Source organism: Oxyura jamaicensis, chromosome 18 (genome assembly GCF_011077185.1).
Source record: "Oxyura jamaicensis isolate SHBP4307 breed ruddy duck chromosome 18, BPBGC_Ojam_1.0, whole genome shotgun sequence".
Lineage (NCBI taxonomy): Eukaryota > Metazoa > Chordata > Aves > Anseriformes > Anatidae > Oxyura > Oxyura jamaicensis.
Window position 1 is genome coordinate 10,042,636 of NC_048910.1, and position 20,379 is coordinate 10,063,014.

Here is a 20,379-nt window from a genome sequence, read left to right on the forward strand (position 1 = left end):
TGTGTGGCTCAGGGAAAAACTAACCAAACCCCAAGCAGGAGGGTTTGTTTTTCCACTGTCTTGAACTGGGCTCTAGATGAAATGATAGTGTGAAAGTCCGCGATTCCTCTTTTTGCTTGCGAGGCTGACGAGTGGAAGAGGAACAAGAAGCACACCACCCCGTCTGGCTCTGACACTGCACATTCTGCTTTAAGAAGCCACTGTAGTTCAAATGGCCCAAATTTGCCATGAGACTCTTAGCTTGGTCTGGAAAAAGCCGTTTCAAGCCTGCCCCTTCTCAGGCTGGCTACCTCGTGCCAGCAGCCACTCACAGGTAAGGCGCCCTTCGTCTCCATTTGGCTGCCTTTCGCCTTCACTTCGCAGGGTGTAAGCAGCTTTGTCCAGGCAGAGCTGAGCAGAACCCGCCAAGGACCCTGCAGTGGCTCTGCGTCTCTGCTGGCAGCTGATGCCTCAAGACTGGGAGTTTTCCCATGCCCGGTACACAGTGCTCTCTCCTTCCAGGAAAGGAGCCGTGATTAATTCAACAATCACAGCCTTTCTAAACAGACCCAACACACAAGGCAGCTGAGCAATCGTCAAGTATATTCTGGCTGCACATGAGCCGTTTCCAAAGGGCTCACAAATAAACAGCATAATCAGTCTCAAAGCAAGGCATCTTCTGGTGAAAAAATTATTTAATTAAGCAAACATCTAAATCATAGTAATTTTGCTGCAACTCAGGCTTTTTCTACCCTTGCTACAACAAGAAAAACAAACCCCACAATTACATCCAGTTTCACTTGCCTTTTTTTGACAGTCTCTTGAGGCACAACAGCCTTGGCCAGCATTTCCTTGTATATTGGAGACTTTAAATAGCGGCCATAGGAGTCCTACTAGGAGAAAAAAGGGAAACTGGTTGTTATGGGCTGCAAACACCAAACACCACCAAAAACAGCTGCTCAGGAAGATGGGAGTTGGATAATCTCACCCAGCAGCCTAGGAAACCTTGAATCTCTCAGGAAAACATAGTTACTGAACCCAATACCCTTTCATCTTGTAAAATTCCCAAGACTTTTCTTCTCCCAGTAAAGTTTCCCAGACCAAGAGGCCTTAGTCCAGAGGTGTCCCACAGCCTTGCAGGGGGAAGTTTTGGAAGCCAAAGCTTTCAGCAACTGGCTAAAATCAATACAGTTCTTTTGCTTTCATTGTCAATCTACGTTAGCTGCTGATCTGGCTAACAGCGCTCCTTCCTGCTCCGTGTGTTTTGTATCACTTACAAGGCGTTCTAGGTTATCTGTGGTCATCATGCTCTAGTGAAAGCCACGACATTATTACATACTGCGCGTATCAGCCCTCAGTCTGCTGCACCAGTCAGACCTCAGAAAGGGGCGTCCATCAACATAACCACAGAAAAAACAATAAAATCAGTAAAACTTGTTTCCAAGAGATTATTCAGGTCTGGTTATGCTCTTGGTACACAACTCATGCAGTTGTATCACAGTTGCTACCACCTCTTCCATCCACTGCTATAAAACAGTTGGATACAAGCAGCCCCCCTGATGTTGCACACAGAGTGGTACCAACCGAGTCAAGGATGACCCTTAAAGGAAAATGTAGCTGCTGCTGTACTAAAACTGATGCTAGGAATCTATAAAACTTCCAGGTGCTGAATGAACACTGAGTTAGCCTCACACTGGTTCTGGAAGTAAAAAGACAACAGCATTTCAATTTTTCAGCCAAGATTCGTTCAAGCCTTGAAGGAGCTGGTGACCAAGCTGATGTCAGAAAACGGCTTCCAGCAGACACCCAACCTCAGCCACCTTGGGGCATGCTGCCTCAGAGGGAGGAAGCAGCAGCACCATACAAAGGCCTGGACCAGTGCTTGCCTAAGTCAGCAAATCTGAGGGTTTTTTCAAACAGAGGCCACTTGAAAGTGACAGCCGATAACACTCAAAGGCACGGAAAGGCCCAGAGACCTGGAATCCCCCTCAGGCTTTGGAAACAAATCACAAACCTTTTTCATCAACATGTAAATGTGGGTCTGAGCGGCATCTAGCACATAGCGATGAGGGTGCTTGAGGCCTTTGACAGTGATGCCCATTGTTGTGCCGTCAATGTTAATCCAGCGTCTTGCTCCTGGAGCCAGGAAGAGCCTGCAAGGAGGAGGATCAACAGTGCCATTAACAAGTGAATTCCCAGAGATTCCTCTGCCTCTGGATGAAAGGAAAAGTCCCTTCAACTTCCCACTACAATTTGCTGTCCTAATCTTGGGCAATCGATCTCCTCTTCAGCAGGGCGAGCTGTGTGTGACCTGCAGTCACTTCCTCTTGCAGCATAACACACAACATAAAACAAATTTTAGCTCACTGGAATCAAAAGGGTCTTTCCACTCGCCTTGTGGCAGCCCCAAGATATTTGCTGTTCCAAACCTGTATTTAAACGAGGTGCTAAGACCTCTCCTTGACGAGATTTAAATGTCATACTGGAGAACAGAGGGGAAAAGTAGCTCTATAACAAAACAATATTTATGCTTTCATCTTCACAAGCTCCTCTCCTACACGGGGACATAGCACAGCCACACTTAATGACAGCTTACAAGGGAAGGCCTCAGGAATAAATTGTTTGGGGAATGCCCACACATGGAAGGAGCATATGGGACTCATGTAGAAAGAGTTTAAGTACATAAAATTTCCACACTCACTTGTAAATTTCTTCTGCTTTTTCTTTGACCTTGGATTGGTCTCCATACTTGAGATCCTCACAGGCTTCCCAGAAACTCAGATTCTCTCCTGCACAACACGGACTCAATCAGCAGAGTGCAAGAGCAAGGAAACTGCAATCCCATTTATTAACTCCTAAACTGAATTAGTTTCATTCAATACAAGCTGGCCCCAGCTCAGAGTCTCTCAATTTCTTACAGCCACCTTGAAAATCTCCTTGAGACTGCAGGAGGAAACAACCTTCCACTGCCTTCTGCTCAGTGACAAACCTGCAAGAGCCTGTGAATTCAACCAGATCCAGCTTGCCTGGGAACAGTCCCCTCGCCCAAGGCTGCTCGGCGCTGAATTTCGTGTCCTGTGCCACTAGGTGGTATTGCACGCACCGGCTGCACAGCCACTGCCTCCCAAGTCACTTCTACTGGCTCCACTTTGTGACTTTACCATTATTTATGACCAAAGCGTCTATTGCAAAGGCAAGGACTTCCACTACTGCCCAGGCAGGGGGAAAGAGACCGAGAACAGACCCACCGCTGAACTCCTTCTTCAGGAAGAGCTGGAAGTTCTGCCGACCTTTGGGGTCTCGTATCAGCTCACTGAAGTTGAAGGCCCATCGCTCCACACGCATTCTGGTGGGGACTTCCACTCTGCAAAGCATGAACACAAACAGCACCGACAGTTTCACGGGGCCCATCTAAATGGCAGATTAATTAAACCAAACTGTGCTTTGCTGGAATGTCAGGAGACTTCTTGGCATTTTCTGTTTTCCAGAATGCTGTAATGAGCTCCTCGAGTCAGCCCACTACGCAAGCAGTAATTAAACAACTTGGTACGCAGTGGGATGAGGATTTATCTTGCGTTTATTCTGCTCTCACAATGCCGTCCCAGCTTTGATGGAGGTTTGACTCAGTCCCATTCTGGAGGAGGAACTGGTTGGTGCCCAAAGCTTTGCTCCTCATAAAGGCACTCTGTGAAGGTATCCTTCGGGGCTGCCTAATGCGATATTATCACTGTAACAGGATTGCTGGTCTCAGATGAGAACCAGCTACATGCTGCATGCTTCAAACACAGAGATGCTTCTGTATAATTAGCAAATGCTATCTGAGTGAAAAACCAAGCGAGACCTCAAGAAGGGGTGGACCACCAGCAGGTGTCTCCAACCTAAACTCTCTGTAAGAACGCAACTTTGGGTGTATGCAAAGACCAAGTAGCTGGACTCCAAATCGCTACACCATTGGCAGCAGCTAAAATAGCAAGGTTAACACTAAATCAAGTGCTATACCTGAGCATAACTGCTCACGTTCCACGCTCGTGTGCTAGTAAAACTGGACTGCACTTACCCTAGGGGATGATTAGACCCACTCAGCAGCTTCTAAGTGCATACTCCCAACAGTTCAGGCATTTCTACAATGTTAAGGAAGGCCCCACTTCAAGAAGGTAATGCTGCAAGTTCAGCACAAAGTATTCCCAGGAGACGCTTTCTTTAGCTATGTCAGAAAGGGAATGCTTCCCTGCTCACAACCAGAGACCGGATATCACGATGAGATCAATGGTTCCCCTTTCTGATTTCTATCAGCATAAAGGTCAGTGTAAACCACAAGCTGGCAAAAGAATATAAATACATACAGCTTTGCATTGAGATCCCAGAACTCGGGGTCGTCTGTTACCCAGGGGTTGCTGGGGAGACATCCCGACAGGATAGGATCATTGGAGAGGAACTGCTCGGAGTACTTCACAAGCCTGCAAGTAAATCCAGCAAAATCAAGATCTTAATTTGCAAGCAGAGTTGCTGCCAGCCCCGTTACAACCACCAAAAGGCTGCACAGACTGCGGGTATCTTCAGAGGCGCAGCCTTACCATGGGGGTCTGGAATGTGACCCCTGCCTTACTGCAAAAATGGGTTCATTAGTGCTGTTAATCTTTTCCACTTGCCTAGCAGTAATTTCCCAAGTGTCTTTCAAAGCAGTGATTTTGTCAGTTCAAGTGCTGGGAAAACCAAGACTCTCCTCCCTCCATCAGCTGTTTTTGCCTCTTCCCTTCAAGGAAGTGGGACTGAGCCCCGAGACGAGCGCTGTTTCATTCTCCAGCCCACAGCTCAGCCTGAGATACGCCTGCCCGTGTTGTTTTGTGCCATACACTACAGGGAGGGAAGTGCCAGAGAAGAGGAAAGCAAGCACAGCGTTTGCTCAGGCTGGGTTCTCTGCAGCCTCCTGATGGTGTGGGAGAGCCCAGCGAGCTCTGGGAGAGGTGAGGTGGTGCTGAGGGCTTCTCCATGCCACTACTCACCTACCACACAGCCCATTCCTCTGCAAATGCGTCTGAGGGCTCAGCACAAAGCAAAAATCTCCTTACCCTAGCAGGAACCAGACAAACACTTCTCCTACCTTCTAGGCTGGCGAGACTTGTAATTACAACCAATTTCACTAATGTCCTGGAATTTTAGCTTTCTCCTCCCTTTTTCATTCTTGAAAAAAAATTCATCTGGTTTCTCTGTTTAAAACTGCTTCCAGGCCAAGCTGCTTTTATGTGCTGAGCTGGGAGCGCACTGTCCAAGGGCCTGTTGCTAACAGGCACCTTGGCACGGATCCTCCAGTTATACAACGCGACTGCACAAAGCATACCGCAGGTTTGGCACAGGAACGCTTGATCCTATCTTCTCATCCGAAATGCCAAGGCATTCAGCACCTGCACAATTCAATCCAATCCGTATATTCTAATCGAGCTGCAAATCTAAACCCGTCAACTCAGGTAACATTGCTCTGTCCTTTGAATGATGAGCGCTTTGCAGCTCCTCCTAAATCAATGCAATGCTCTGATGCATGCAAAGTCCAGACACTGATCTTATCCTCATCAATAATAATTTGATTTGGAGCAAATCCCATAGCTCAAGGTGGAGATCCAACCTTTCTAAAGAGTTTTTGATCCAGATACTGGGCATTATCCATTCTAAGACAAAGACTATTGTGTAAAAAATGCCTCTGCCAAACAGCTAAGCACTACAAAATTCCTAAAGGCAGGCAGGTGTCCCTAGCTCCAGCTCACAGGCTGGAAAATTGAGGCAAGAAGCATTTCATGTGACCAGGCAGTCACTGACGGATGAAGAAACGGAGCTGCTGGTGCCTTGCAAGGTGCGGTTCTCAGACAGCACAGCTTCCTGGGCTCTTCCTCCCATTTCTTTCATCCGTAATTACCTTCTATCAGGGAACAAGCCTGAGCATCACATTTATCTCAGGTTTTGTAGGAATCACTGGATGGCAAGGACTATGTGAAACAGCCCAATTCCAGGTAAGAAACACCTGTGGCAAATGCAGCAGCAGCTAACACGAGGACTGGGAGCTTTGCACTTAATTGGCTTCATCAAAAATCTGATCAGGAAACACTCCCACTGAGAAGAGGACTTGCTAATTAATTGCTTGGACCTTCCTGAGGAGGGAAGTGTGTTCCTTCATAATACAGACTAATCCGAGACTCCCCCAGCCCTGCTGCCTTCTGAAGGCGACCTTGCCTTCTTAGCTGCAAGGGGCTCTTCATCATGACTGGGGCTCTGACCCCTCCTCTGCCTCGTGCCTTCGGGCCCAGGGACGCACAGCCCAGGCAGCCAGGACGCAGACAGCACTGAGCGTGGCCACCGGATCGATTCCCCAGATGAGTCACTGGCTGCCAGAACAGGGAGCTGAATCATCGCACTAGAGAGGAGCCCTGAAGACTAATTAACGCGTGCACAGAAAGAAAGCAGGACGTACCCTCCAAGAGAGACGGAAGATTTCACTCTGGACTTCATGATGGCCTGCTGGTAGTACATGATCTGAGAGGGATCAGAAACACCCAGGGTTAGGAGCATGGAGATAAAAAGACCAGGATTGCTTCCTCCCAGTAACCCACAGGATGTCCAAGGAATCAGAATCCCTAAGCTGTCACAGTAAAATGGCTGTTATCACCAAGCTGATTGAAAATATCAAAAGAGCATTTTGCAACGTGCCAGTAATTAAAACCACTCTCCATGCTATATAAAAACTGGGTAATTGCTACCATTCTGGGCACCTAGAACTGCTCCGGATGATTTAGCATGTAATTATCATTGATCCTTGGCTGTCTCTACGCTGGCGCCACTGGATGTATCTCCCATGATTTCCCCACCACTAATTTGGATCTATTGGATTTTAGCCCTGGTATCAGCCCTTGCTGAGCCTTCCCATCGCTGGGAGAGCTGCTGGCTGCCTGCAGTGGGAGAAAATGTCCTCAAAACATATGGACTGGAAGCTTCATAGCACAGAGACTCTGCCAGCCAAACCCAGCCATTTTTAAAACAGTTTCTCCCCTGCAAAGGGAGCTTTGGTCCCCCATGCAATACTGAAATAAGCAATACGCACAGGTTGAACGCGTAGAAGTAAGGGAATAATTCGTTACCTCTCTCCTATAAACATCCATTGTTTTCTTCTGTAACATAAAGAAACAAAAACCATTAAATTGGGGTGGGTGCTTTCACTCGCCTTTTTTTGAAATACGAAAACACGATTGCAGGGCTGCTGTTGTGCAGTGCTCTCCAATTAATTCTCATTACAATTAAAATCAAACACAGCAGCTCAGCTAATCAGGGTATCATCAAAGCTAAGAGCATCTACACACCGTAAATCGTTCCATTAGCTCTATTTACTATTTAGTGTTGCTTCTTCCATCCCAGCCTGCCTGTGCGCCTTCAATTAAGGGGGTATTCTAATGCAGCTAAAATAGATTCGTTTACGAGACACAGATTAGATCATTCAATATTCGCTAAAGGAGACAGGAACCAACACATTGCAAAATATAAACACCACAATTAAAAGCCTCAGATGCAGTATCTGCTGTGCAAGGGGTGCTTACGTTGTGATTTGAGTAACGCAGACTGTGTTAGATGTCATCCGCAAATGAGCAAGCAATTGAAGGCAAGAAATTAACTGCAGGGTGTTTATTCACCCAGCTTCCTTTGAAGCACAGTTACTTTGTGTGAAATAAACTTCAGGAAGGAGAGCGAAAGACAGGCTAAGTCGGTGATGCTCCCAGCAAGCCTTTAAAGGCTTCTGCAGCCTTTTGGTTCTGCATCTCCCATTTTAGCCAACCAGAGTCACGCAGCTAATCTGCGGCCCAGAATTACCCTATCTAATTAACCTCCTGGCAGACACCAGTCTGCAGAGCGCCTGGTGGAAGCGCAGTGTTTGTGAGCCATGAGGAAGGAAACATCTGGCAGCAAATGACAGAGGCAGCCTGCACCTCCCACCTTCTCAGCAGGGAACCTGCAGGCTGAGCTGCCCCTTTGGGGAAAGGCAGGACGCCCTCCCAGCGCTGCTTTCTCAGGGACCACGGCGAGACTGATGCAGGTCTGCTTGTGCATTTTAACTATAATCACTAGTCCTGCTCAGGAGGGAGAAATTGTCCTATACCAGGAAGAAAAACATGCGTATTTTGCTGAAAATTGGTTGGTTTTGAGAGGGCACACTCACCGTTTCAGCAGCAGGAGCCAGACACGCAGCAGATCTGTACAGTGCTACCATGAAGCCAGCCTGTCTGATGCTAACATAAACCTAGCCCGGCAGGTGCAGTACTAACAGCAATCCTCACCGTGGCATTGCAAGGGGAGGAAGTTTTTCCTGCTGGAAATACCATGGCCAGCTTTGAACGACAGCAGCGCACACGATCTCAGCAGGGACAGGCAGGAAAGCAAGCACCAGCTGCACTGGCCACGCACAAGGAAGTGCACGTGAGGGGTTAAGGGCTGAGACATCAATGGGGGTACAAAGCTCTTGGACAACACCAGGATCATTGGCCACAGGGCCGTACAGCCTCATAATTGGAAGACACAAGGACTAAAGAGCAGCTTATCACCCTTCTCAGCTTAGCTGTACCCCTGATGCCAGGCACCTCTTGCAGGCACCACTTCTTCCCCCCCCCCCATTTCTACAGCAGCATTATTGTTTCAGATACGCTGTAGAAATGGAAGTCAAAATAAAGAAAAACCAAACCCCCAAAAACCTCGCCACCTGCCTACACACAGAAACTAGCTGCATTTACTGTCCTAGCAACGCCCTCTTTAGAGAACTTTCTGTTTCAGGTCACCTAATTCCTGCACAATGGGAGTTCACTGTCTACTTGGGGAACCTCAGGCACAAATCAGGCCCCATCAGATTTCCAAAGTGCCAGCTGAACTGTTCCATTTGAGGAAACTTAAGAGTGGCGAGGGCATTTACTTTAGGAAAACCAAGAGGTTAAAATCGTTAGATGATTTTAAAAGGCCCCTCATGTCTTCTGCTTTGTCAAGTGGGTGCCTTGGGCAGGCGTGGTGCAGGGGTGAAGAGGTGGATGCTGGCATAACGGCCGGACGGCAGCTCACGTGGCAGTTAAGTTGTGTTTGTCTTCTACAGGGGTCTTAGAGTCACGCAGCACAGCACACACACACGAGACAAATAGCTGTTGGGAAGGAGAAACAGAGCCCAGTAAGTTAAGTGTTACACGGAGCAAGAAATAAATTCAACTACCATCACTGCAGAAACGTCATACGTACTTATGTAAAAAAATCAAAGCTAATGAGACATCTGCATACATGGAAAGGGTTTTTGTAAGCACATCCTACACCGAGGACCCCCTCCTGCTGCAGCAGGTAAGTCAGCCTCTGGACAGCCGGTCCTGGGAAGCCGGGGGGGGCTTTGGTGGGGTGCTCCTGGGTGGGGGATTGCACAGAAAAGGGGGCTATGGCATGAGAAGGGCCGAGCATCACTCAGCAGTGGCAAACACTGAACTGGAGAGGGATCGAACAGGAATCCAGCATGGAGCACAGCATCCACCACCCCACCCCGCTGACGACTGCGGGTGCTGGCTGTGCTCAGTCCTCTCCAGTTCTGAAAGCCGTAGCAACTGGGAAGGATCTCAGCTGTTTCACCCCATGGCTGCACATCATTTCATTTTCTTTCCTTCCCCAGTGCTCCCCACACCAGTGTTTCCAGCTTTGCTGCTGGTACAAGAGACCCTGGTTATTCTGTGTCCTCTTGAGCACTGCCAGTTGTCCCCACTGCACTCCCCATCCTGACCCCCAGCTGCTGACAGCAGCAATGCCAAAGTGCCCCATAGCCCCCAGCCACCCTCTGCCGCTTAGAAGGAAATAACGTCTGGAACAAAAGTGGAATTTCTTATAACGAGATTAATTTTGCAATGCTCTTAATGAGTGACTTAGCGCAATTACCACGGATAAACTCCCCAGCCCTCCAGGCTTCCAATCAAAATGGCAATTAGTGAAAGAGCTCCGGCTGACTCAGGCGAGTGCCACATGCTCATTAGAAGAACATCCTCCTCCCCGGGACCCAGTGCAGCACCGTCCCACCCTGCACAGCCTCGTCACAGCCCACTGCCGCCAGCTGAGTGCTCCCCACGCACGCAAGCCGCAGCTGCAACGAGGAGCTGGGAGCCAGCCAGCACCCAGCCGAGGGCTGATCCACGTGGCTGGAACCCCGAGCTCCTGCGAGAGCTGGGATGTCTCCTGTTAACTTCCAGCTGGCTGATGGACCTCCTCTGCTCTCGGCGTGGGCCTTCCCGACCACGTTGTGGAGATGATGGGAATGTGTTCTGGCCCCGTCAGGCTGCTGTGCGGTGTGTGCAGAGGACACACACAGCTGAACAGCAGCTTTTGTGGGTGTGCCCAGATGGAGCTCGGAGGGAATTTTAGACCTGGTCAAATCACCCTGCAGTCTGCCTGTGCCCCAGATGCTGGCAGTGCCCCCCACCCGCACTTGCAGGTCAGTAAGCTGCAAGAATGAGCACCGGGATGCTGCACAAAGCACCTGCACCAAGCACGGGGCAGCACCAACAGCCTGCCCCCCTCCACAGCTCGCTGTCCTTCAGTCAGAGCAAAAACCTGCGGGCACCGCCTCTCTCAACGAGGAGCAGCACTGGAGCATGCAACCAGCTGCTTCTGCACACACAAACCCCCCTTTTGGTGTGCGAACCTCCCTACACGCAGCCAGCTGGGAGCCCTGCACTCCGGAGGCGAATTCTGCACCTAACACACGACCATCTGCACATGCAGCTCTGCTGCGCTCCTGTTTCCACCCCAACAGCTGGAAATCAGATTCTGAACAGTCCAGATGTTGGGTTCCTTTCAAATAGCTGGTTTTCCCCTATCTTGTTTATTTGCTTCTGATCCCGTTGGTTCAACAGACGGGATGGATGCAGCGGAAGCTGCGTGTTTATCAGGGGACTTGTGAAATTAAAGGTCAGCAGCGACTACAGGGAACTGCTGAAGCTGATTTGCTGCATGCGACAAGCCAGGGTGTTTCGTTCCGTAGTCCCTGGATCTAGCACAGTGATTTTGGCTAGGCTAAAGCACCACTTTAAAGGCCTTCTGCTCACAGAAGTAGGCAAAAGCCGTACCTGCAGGAGAGCCGGGGGCTCTGGCAGTTGCCTGGTAACTCACTGAGCAGCGATGCTTCATCCTGAGCCTGAGACCTGGGTAAAAAAGGCTAAAGCAGCCCCTTAATTAGCTGATCAATGGACAACTATTGCTGCCTTGCTTCTCCTGTCCAACTACAACTCCTAACTCATTCTAATAGCATGCCCACGGGTCAGCGATAAAAGTCCCCCTGGAAGGAGCGCAACGTGTGGCTGAGCACCTGTTTATCTATCAATTAGAGCGAGCAGCTCACCAAAGGCTCTGAGGCAAGTGAAAAAGAGATGTTCTTGCCACTATCAGCTTCAAAGAAGCCATCCCGATGTCAGGCATGAATTATCACTGGGAGTCTTTTCTTTCTCGGCTGTCAAGATAAAAGTAAATTAATTGGCCAGTAAAGTCAAGCTGTATCGAGTGGAATCAGAGTCAAAAATCAAACAAATGGGTGCTGGATTCGTGCACTTATTTTCTGCTCCCACTGTTTCACCTAGGTCAGAGCCAGAGGCTGGGCCCACAGAAAACATTGGTGAAACTCCATGCTGCCTTAGCAAGGGATAGGATACAGACCACAAACACAGGCCAGGGCAGCATTAACAGACAGAGCCTGGGCCACCCTGGGCCACCCTTTCTGCTCAACAGAGGCTGTTGAGCCACAGGTGTTTCTGTTGCTGTTATGCTTTCTGCAGCCTGCAGGGGAAAAAAAAAAAAAAAAAAGCTTCAAGCGATGAATATATGTGAGCTTTTGGCAGTCTATGGATTTTGGATTGTTTTGGGTTTTGTTTTTGGATGCCTATGGGCTTTCAGGCTATTTGCAAAGCTAAAATCTCCCATGCCAGCTGTAGAACTGTGGATGAGAAGCTGGCTACTCCTCTTTTCCATTTCTCTCTCTTTCCCCCTCTCCTGCTTTCCCTCTCTCTCAAAAAAAAAAAAGGTCTTTCTGCAGCTGCTACTTACAGCAAGGAAAACATAAAATACACCCCAAACCTACATTTTGCTCATTTTCAGTCTCTATGGTAACAGAACACAGTTGGCCAGAGCAATTATCCTGCCTCAGGCTGTTGAGATGTTTAAAGGCTGTTACAAAAATGAGAAGTTGTGGGAATACAGTGAGTGTGATCGCAGTCACATTTGCATTTAATTGCCGAGACACGCTCTGACTTCACCTTCAAACGAGCACCATTAAGTGCACAAACACAGGATCACTTTAAAGGACTGATGAAGGAGCAGAAGATTAGCTCCAGCTCCCCATCCAACGTCTCGTTGTGGACTCCCACCAGTCCCACCCCGTTACAGCCTCCACAGTCTCAGTCCATTAATTGTGTTTCTTTATGGATTAGCTTCATGATATGCATTCTCACACAACATATTGTATCTCCCATCCATCACACCAACTTTTTGCCACACATTTACCCTTTTGGAGGGATTCTGCCATTGTATTTTAAACTCTGATCTTTCCTCTAATCCTTTGTATTCCTCAAGCCCACACCGAGTTCATTCAGCACTACTAACGAGGCAGCAATAAGCATCTGCAGGTAGAGGATTCCTTAATTCAGCTTCACCAGCAGAGAGAACACGTCCTCTAGCTACACACACACTAACGGATGTGTCATGGAAGTTGACAAAGCCAAAAGAAGCTGCCAAAGCCTATTTTGAGGGCCCCACGCCCTGGACAATGAGACAGCTTCAACTTCTGACACATTTGGCTGTTGTGGCTGAGCTGACTTGCACAGCCTGCGTTCCCCCAAAAAACACCACCCCAGGGTCATTGTCTGGGTCCTGCCAGACGAATCCAACAGCTGTGAACAAATGCTGCCTCACCTGGTTTACCTTATTTTCATTGGGATCTGTCGCGCGGTCTAATCCATACTCCAGGACGTCGAGCATGCCGGGCTGTTAGGAGCAGGAAACAAGCACAGCTTTGTCACACGTCTGTTTTAAAGTCTGGGGGACACACGAATGCACGGGGAGACTCCCGAGCCCTGAGGGCGGCCACTCAGCACTCTCCACTTTCACCTTACACAGTGGAAGTGATTAAAGCCTCTGACTAGAGAGCAGGGAGCACGGCCCCAGAGCAGGCTGTGACCAGCACAGATTTGCCTGGCACTGCTGAGCAGGGCTGCAGCTCCCAGCCAGGAGTGCCCCGGGGGAGCTCTACCCCATGTCTCTGGGAACTCTCCCCTTGAGCACGGATGCTGCAGCCAGATCTCCCTCCCTTGCACCTTTGAAAGCAATTATGGAGAAGGTGGCGTGAACTCAGGGCTCATTTTGCATCCCAGACTGGTTGTGGCTGGGACGGCTGGCGGAGCTGTGGATTGCTCCCGTCTGGACATACAACCTCCCCCAGGCCTCTTTGCCATGATTGCCACTGAGTCAATTCTTCAGCCCCATGGCCCCCTTTTGTTCCGCTCATGGCTCTCTACATTTCATACTGGGTCCAGGCTGACCCCTTCCCTGCAATGGGGTGCTCACCCCGGGGCCATGACCATGGCTGTTCCCCCAGCAGACAGGAGTTGTCCCAGGAGGGCTCTAAGGAGGGCACGGCTGAGGTACAAAGCCACACACCTTCATCCTCTACTTACGGGAGTCCGGTTCACAAGCCAGTAGGCTCTCTCCTGGCAATCCAGGGCGTACCTGTCCGCCTTCTTCCGCTCCTTCCCTGCCCTGCAGAGCCAAGAACAGGAAATCAGGAATGTTTCTCTCCTGAAACCATCAGGATGACAAAGGTGGCACAACCTCAGCCTCCCCTCGCTATGCTCCCAGCCTGACTGCACGATGCTCTGAATCAGGCTCCTGACCACAGCCTTGCACAGCTAATTCTGGACCGCACATCACACATGGCCACACGACTGCCACTCCTCCCTGCTTTTAGCTTTGGAGAAATCATCTTCTTCCCGAGCTCAGCTGGAAGCAGACACATCGTCTTTTGATTAGACAGCCAGCCCTGCGGTAGTGTCTCACGCTGAAACCCCACTGCTTGCAGCCAGCCCTGCTGCCTCGTGTTCAGCCACCTCAGATGTCACCGTGCAGTCACCGTGCAGCACCGCTGTGCAGAGATGCTGCCCACACACAGCCTGACAGTTCTCAGGAGAAGGGACATTTCTCACAGAAATTATTTGGAAGGCAGTGCCAAGCTGCGTTCCCAGGCACCAAAAGTCAATCATCTCTACTATTAAATAGAAGAGGAACTAGCATGGTTTGGGGCTGAACCAACTCATTTTTTCCCAGACAAGCCCTGGGCACGCTTCAGTGCTGAGCATGGGCAAGGGAGCATTCCCAAGGGGCGTTTGCATGTGGCCACCCTGCTGTGGCTGAACGCGGGGGGTGTGGGCTGCTCTGCACCACTCAGCACCACCAAACAGCCTCAGACACGTTCAATCCACTCGTTCAGATACTGTGTCAGTATCTACCTCTAGAACAGCATTTGGTATCTCTTAGCCCAAGTTTGACCTCAATTTACAGGAGCAACAGCGCCGTGTTTAATGAGACAGTTATCTGATGAGCTGCACGCTGATGGCTTGGCTCCCATCCCAGCGAAGGCAGCAACGGCTGCTGAACGGCAGAGGCAGCGCACGGCACGCTGCAAGGTAAGAAACGGTAAAAGGAATCCATAGAACTAGGAAAGATCTTATCTCCGAAGGAGGAATCCCATCTCATTTTCGCTAACTTCCCTGGGAATCTGAAGGATTCAGCTCCCCACATCAAGTCGTGCTGGCGTGCTGCCTAAGGATGCATTTCAAAGTTTTCTGCAGAAGTCTCTGCTGGGAACACTTACTGCTTCTTGATTCAGGCCTGAAGTTCTGCCGTGAGACATGCACAAACAGTAACTGAAACAGACCAGTATAGCTCCTAAGGCTGGTGGCCTGACCTGCAATGCTCATGGACAACCCTGGCACTTGAGCTAAAGGAAGCTGTACCTCGCGAGGCTGGCATGCTGCAGCATCGGGGCCCAGCTTCTTCAGGGAGTCGCACCAGGTGCAAAATGTAAGCCTCCCCTTGCACCCCTGGGCATGGGCAAAAACCACTTGTGAAGAGCCATGTGCTTGTGTCAGCTGGAAGGGCTCCCACCCCCCCAAGCTCTCGCTCTGACAAACCACACCAATTCCAGGTCTTTGGTGGACAAATGTCAGGCAGGGGGAGAAGTGCAGGTGCAGCAGGCGCGGGTGAGACTTCACAAGGGGGTGTCCAGTCACTTGAAAACAGCTGAAACCCTTCACTTGTGATGTGTGCAGTGAGCAAAGTTTCCACGTTACATAGAGAAACCCCCAACCCGATATGAAAAGCAGCTTTATTTCACCATCCTGAGGAGAAACTCGCAAGTTATTTTAAAACTGCAGTTTATGCTTTAAGCTGTAATTTAGCAGTGTACCAAGACAGTAAAGCTCTGCCTCCTCATACCCTCCCCAGTGATGCAAATAACAGAACGCAAGTCAACTCACTTATACTGCTCCTTGGCTTGCATAATAACAAAATCCCACTTGTAGTTTATTTTTTTATTGAGCATGTTGTAATGTTCCTGGAATAAAAATAAAAAAGCAGTTAGTGTGAAAATTCTGGATAAGGTGCTCCCAGGCTAGGGTTTTCTTCACTCTCCAGAGCTCCACCAGGCCCGGCTGGCAACTGAGCCAAAAAATCTGGATTGCTCTGAACATAATTAAATTAATTGCAACAATTTGAAATACCATAGCAAGGAGAGCAATTACTCCTGCTAAAATTATCGTTGACTTCAGAGTATTTTTCTGCATTAGCCAATTTTTCACTTCCACAGTTTGGGCTTTTGACACAAATGGAGTAACACCTCATTGAAAAGAGATGATTTTTGCCATGCCCCTTTCATAGCAATGGAGGGCTACAAATGATACAGCAGCTTAGGGCTTTGCAGTGGAACGAGTACAACATCTCCTTACCTTTTCATATTCTTCTAAAATCCCCTTCCTCTTAATGTTCTTCTTTGCTAGGTAAATTGCTGTGGGTGGAGAAGCACACAAGCAGTCAGCTATACTTAGACCACCAAATTCAAGAATAATTAATAAATTGCCCCCATGGAAAACACAGGAATCTTTGTATGTTACAATACCCTCCCGGGCATGATCTCCAAGCTCACAAAAACTTACTGAAGAAAAATTTAACTTGGTGCTTTGCTTTATCACCGGCACTTCACAAGCCAGCGTGTTGGCTGGGAGCAACCACGGTGGCGTGTGCCTTCCACCAGCAGTTCCTCCTCCTCTGGGAGCTCAGGCAGGGTTTCACGGGTCAAACTATACTGGGACAACTCTTTAAGATGTTGAGGTTCTTAGAGTTCATCCTCCAAGTTTTCCAGTTAGAGGCCAATGTTTTCTTCCAAGTTCTATTTAAAGTATTCCAATGTAAAATGTGCTTTTTTTTTTCAAAAGTTCTACAGCGTAATGCAGATAAAACCACAGCGGACAATCTTGGTACAAACAAATTCATCCATGAACAGCCCAGAGGAACAAACCAAGCTGATCAGCCCTAGTTTCATCGCCAGCCCAACAATAAAAGCCATCATAATGGCAGCAAAAGATTGATAGGGAAGAGCTGTCAAGAGGTATTGGCAGGCACTGTGCATTATATAAAGAAAGAACCAGCTCTGAATGCAGGGCTTGAGCCGAACCTTCAGGAAGACAGTCTTGGGCTCGTATCCAGAAACACACTTAACTATTTAGGGAAATCTAACCTTGTGTTTAAAGTCCTCTGTACCCAGCAGAGTATTTTAGATGCATTCCAGTCTCATGGACCTTGTTGGAATGTAAGAGAAGTTTAAGCGCTTTACATCATCAAGGGCACAACAAGGTGTGCGCGTCCAGAGCGTTCCCTCCATTCAGCGTCACACACAATCATTCACAAAATAATACGAAAGCAAACGTAAGGGCTGGTCACACGATGTGGAAATAGCATGAAAAGGTAAAGAGCAAGCACGGTGCAGGCCTGCAAGCACAAACACATGGACTGGCTCTACCCCTCCTAAGCACACACAGTGCTATCACGTACCGTAGTCTGTGTCATCAGCAGGCCAGCTCTGCGTGGGCCAAAAATACGGCGTCTGCAGAAAAAATAAGACTTCTGTTAGTGCACAACAGCCTTGAACTCATGCCAGGCAGCACACAGCACTGCCCACACTAGAGGGAGAAGAAACCTTTCCTCTGCCCTACTGAGAAGCTCAGCTCCTTAGCTGTCAGCACGCACGGCAGTGCAGGACAGCTACAGCAGAAGAATCGAGGTCATCAGGCTGACGATGCCAACTCCACTTGTGCTCTGCAGCCAGTTAGCATGGCCAACCTTACACTGCTGCCTGAGCATTTGGATTGAGATGCTGGAGCCTGATGTGACAGCATGGGGGACACAGACCTCTCATTCAAAGCACCAATGAGAGCATCCTGGTTTCCCATCATAGCAGAAGCTCTCCAGCCGTGAGCCTTGCTAACATCCCGCTGTTACTGTGGGTTTTGTGCATTCTCTAGTCATTCTCCCCATCATTCTGCTATCACTCACGGATTCCATTTGCTACATTAATCCTGGAAGGAAGCATACCTTTGGAGGAAAGGACTGCTATTTTTAAGTTGAGTAGGAACACTAATTTAGTTTGAGGAAGTATCACAGTTTTTCTGTAAGCCGTGCTCTGATACACAGAACTGACATCAGGCTGGGGGAACTGGCCTGAAGCTGCTCTGTGGATCCCTTCTTCCTTCCTCCCATACCCTGAGTGATTCGCACGGCTACATCGCAGGGCCTCACGGCTCCAGCTCCAGGGGAACTGCCCTCGGTGCCTGTTTCCAAACCTCGTGCTGAGCTCCCTCGCTTTAGACAAGGTGCAACTCACCTGAAACCTGTACAGACTACCGTCTGTCTTCAGAGTGAGATTCTTTGGCTCCTGAAGAGGGTAGATGTACCCATATTTGACGAACAGGTCCCCCAGGTGTAGTGCCTCTGAAAACGGAGAAGGCAGATGTTTGATTGCACAGAAACACTGAGCTGGAATTTAGAAGTGAGCTGCACTCAGGAGAGAAGAATTCACCTAGGAGGTTTTGTCTCACTTTTTACATTTCTACCCACCTTCATCAGTGATCTGCAGACGCTGGAGAATCCACTGCAGTAAATCGTTACCTGTAAAACAGAGAAAATATCAGGCACTTGAAATCAGGAGTGTGCAATCTGCGGGCCAAAAGGAGATCTTTCCACTTCTCACCCACACCACTGTCCCTGGAGCCCAATGACTGCACAGACCCCTTCCTGCAAATATCACGGCTGGTATCTCCCTGGCCATGCTGTCATTCCTGCTTTCTCCTGACTAAGTGTCAGTCTTTGTCTGGGAGCAGGAGCATGAGGCAGGCAGTGAACTCAGGACATGCTCACGTGTACAGAAGCACACATGGCCTGAGCAACATTTAAACCCTAACCGCTGGGTGACTTAGGTGGTGCAACAGCAACACTCCTGGGAAAAGGGAAGTGCCCCTTGTTTTGCACCATCTTGTCTTGAAAGATTCACTGCAAAGCATCTCCGGATCCACAGAGCATGGTCGTCTATCAGTTTTAGTCAGAGCCCAGTGACCGGTCCCCTCCAGTCCTTTCAGGGACACGAGTTTCAGCGCAGAAGGTATCCAAGTCTGAGATCCAAGCTGCAGCAGGAACAGGCCATATGAAACACAAACAAGATTTCTGCATTCACCAACACTCCATCTCTCCCTGTTTTTGTTGGGGCGTGGTCAGTCCTACCCTGGTCAGCATGAAACATCCAGTGGTTTTAGTTTTCTGCTCTGGGAGCCACGTTACATTCACCTCCTTCCATTTCAACAAGGCCAGGCAAAAACGCGCTCAACTCCTGATCAGTTATTGGCCTTCTCCTCCAAAAGTCTCCTAGGATTGCAGATCGAAACGTTGACCTTTCTTGACATTGCAGTGATGACTTAGCTTTCTAATAGGGGCTTAGAGCTCTTATCCTACCGCCTGCTTCCTGAAATAGATGAAATTAAAGGATTATCTCATCGCTCATTTCTAGACAGCTCGCTCTGTAAGCATTTTCTCCCAAAGGTACGCATTAAACATGAACGTTTCCTTGTCTCTTCTGCTGTAAGCCATTTTACTGATGCTGAATCCACCTAGTTAGCTTCCTGCACGCAAAGACCTGAGCTCTCTTCTGCAGATCTGTGTCCACTGATGGAATCACCCTACTGTCTTCACCATCCCTTTATTAAAAATGAATCTGTCTCTCAGGCAACACCCAGAAGCCGATCGGTACACATGCAACTTTTGCAACACCAAAAACGTCAGTTTAGGGAGCGATGACTGCTGCGCAAGGAGACTGCAGCTCCCCTGCCTACTAGAATTGGACTAAAACGTATGACTGCTGCGAGAGGTAACTTGCAGCAGTTCTGGCTGAGGAAGCAGAACAAAGCCAATGGCACGCAAAGACAATGAGCAGCAGCGGGCATCTTCCCTCCACATCATCTAGCCCCAGCCTTTTAGGAAGTGGTATTTCATCCTGGCCAGACATCAAGAGAAGTACTCGTTCCCACTGCACTTGATCTAGCTGGCACGTCATCTGCAGCACAGGAGGAACTTCTCTGCAGCACTGCCTTAACCATGCAGGAAGGACGAGGGGAGGCAAGAACAGATCTTTTGCAGATGCGCTCCACCCAATTCTGCTGTGTAACAGCTGCGTGAGCCAGGCTCTGGATACGCTGTTACGCATGGAGGATGCTCCTGAGAACGAGCTTCAGACGTCCCCCAAGTTCTCCTTACCCTTTCACTGACTCTGAATGGATCCGCAGGCAACTGCCTTAAACCTCTGTGCCTCTGCTTCTGCATTTAAGGAAAAAAAAATGGGGCAACCAATATGCAGGGCCTACAGAGCTTCACAAACATGCTCGGGATGAATTCATCTATTTGGCTGAGCTCTCTCCCGATTTGCCCACAACAAGTTCTTTGGTTTCAGGGGGATTTTGTGTTCTGAATTTCCAAGTTCTGCAGAAAAAAAACAGATCAGGAGGAAACATTGGTTCAGTACATGTGAATATTTATAGTGGAAGGTCCCTCACAAGAGCTGTTGTGGAGGCTTGGAGAGCAGGGAGCCGAGGTACTGATGGCGGATTGCTGCTGCCCTGTGAAAGGAGCTAGCAGGCACAAGGGAGACTGTGATAAGAGCTGCCTGTAACGCTAGACGTGACACCTCGCAACCCAGCTTCACGTCTGTCTCTTCTCCAGCCCGCTTGAAGGAGGAAAAGCTGCCAGTTAGAGGCAAAGGAGTGGGCTGAATATTTT

General features: G+C 49.1%; 1 protein-coding gene across 1 annotated transcript in view; it reads right to left on the bottom strand.

Annotated features, from left to right (window-relative positions):
• RGS9 (regulator of G protein signaling 9) overlaps positions 1-20,379 on the bottom strand; it is a 34,234-nt gene that overhangs the window by 7,014 nt on the left and 6,841 nt on the right. Inside the window, exons 3-16 of the mRNA XM_035342420.1 lie at positions 18,175-18,225; positions 17,942-18,048; positions 17,113-17,164; positions 16,011-16,069; positions 15,543-15,619; positions 13,686-13,767; positions 12,934-12,996; positions 7,104-7,133; positions 6,440-6,501; positions 4,323-4,436; positions 3,228-3,343; positions 2,681-2,768; positions 1,994-2,132; positions 784-869 (exon numbers count right to left, since the gene is read on the bottom strand). Of these exons, the coding sequence (XP_035198311.1) occupies positions 784-869; positions 1,994-2,132; positions 2,681-2,768; positions 3,228-3,343; positions 4,323-4,436; positions 6,440-6,501; positions 7,104-7,133; positions 12,934-12,996; positions 13,686-13,767; positions 15,543-15,619; positions 16,011-16,069; positions 17,113-17,164; positions 17,942-18,048; positions 18,175-18,225 (1,126 nt within the window). The remainder of the gene's footprint in view (positions 1-783; positions 870-1,993; positions 2,133-2,680; positions 2,769-3,227; positions 3,344-4,322; positions 4,437-6,439; positions 6,502-7,103; positions 7,134-12,933; positions 12,997-13,685; positions 13,768-15,542; positions 15,620-16,010; positions 16,070-17,112; positions 17,165-17,941; positions 18,049-18,174; positions 18,226-20,379) is intronic.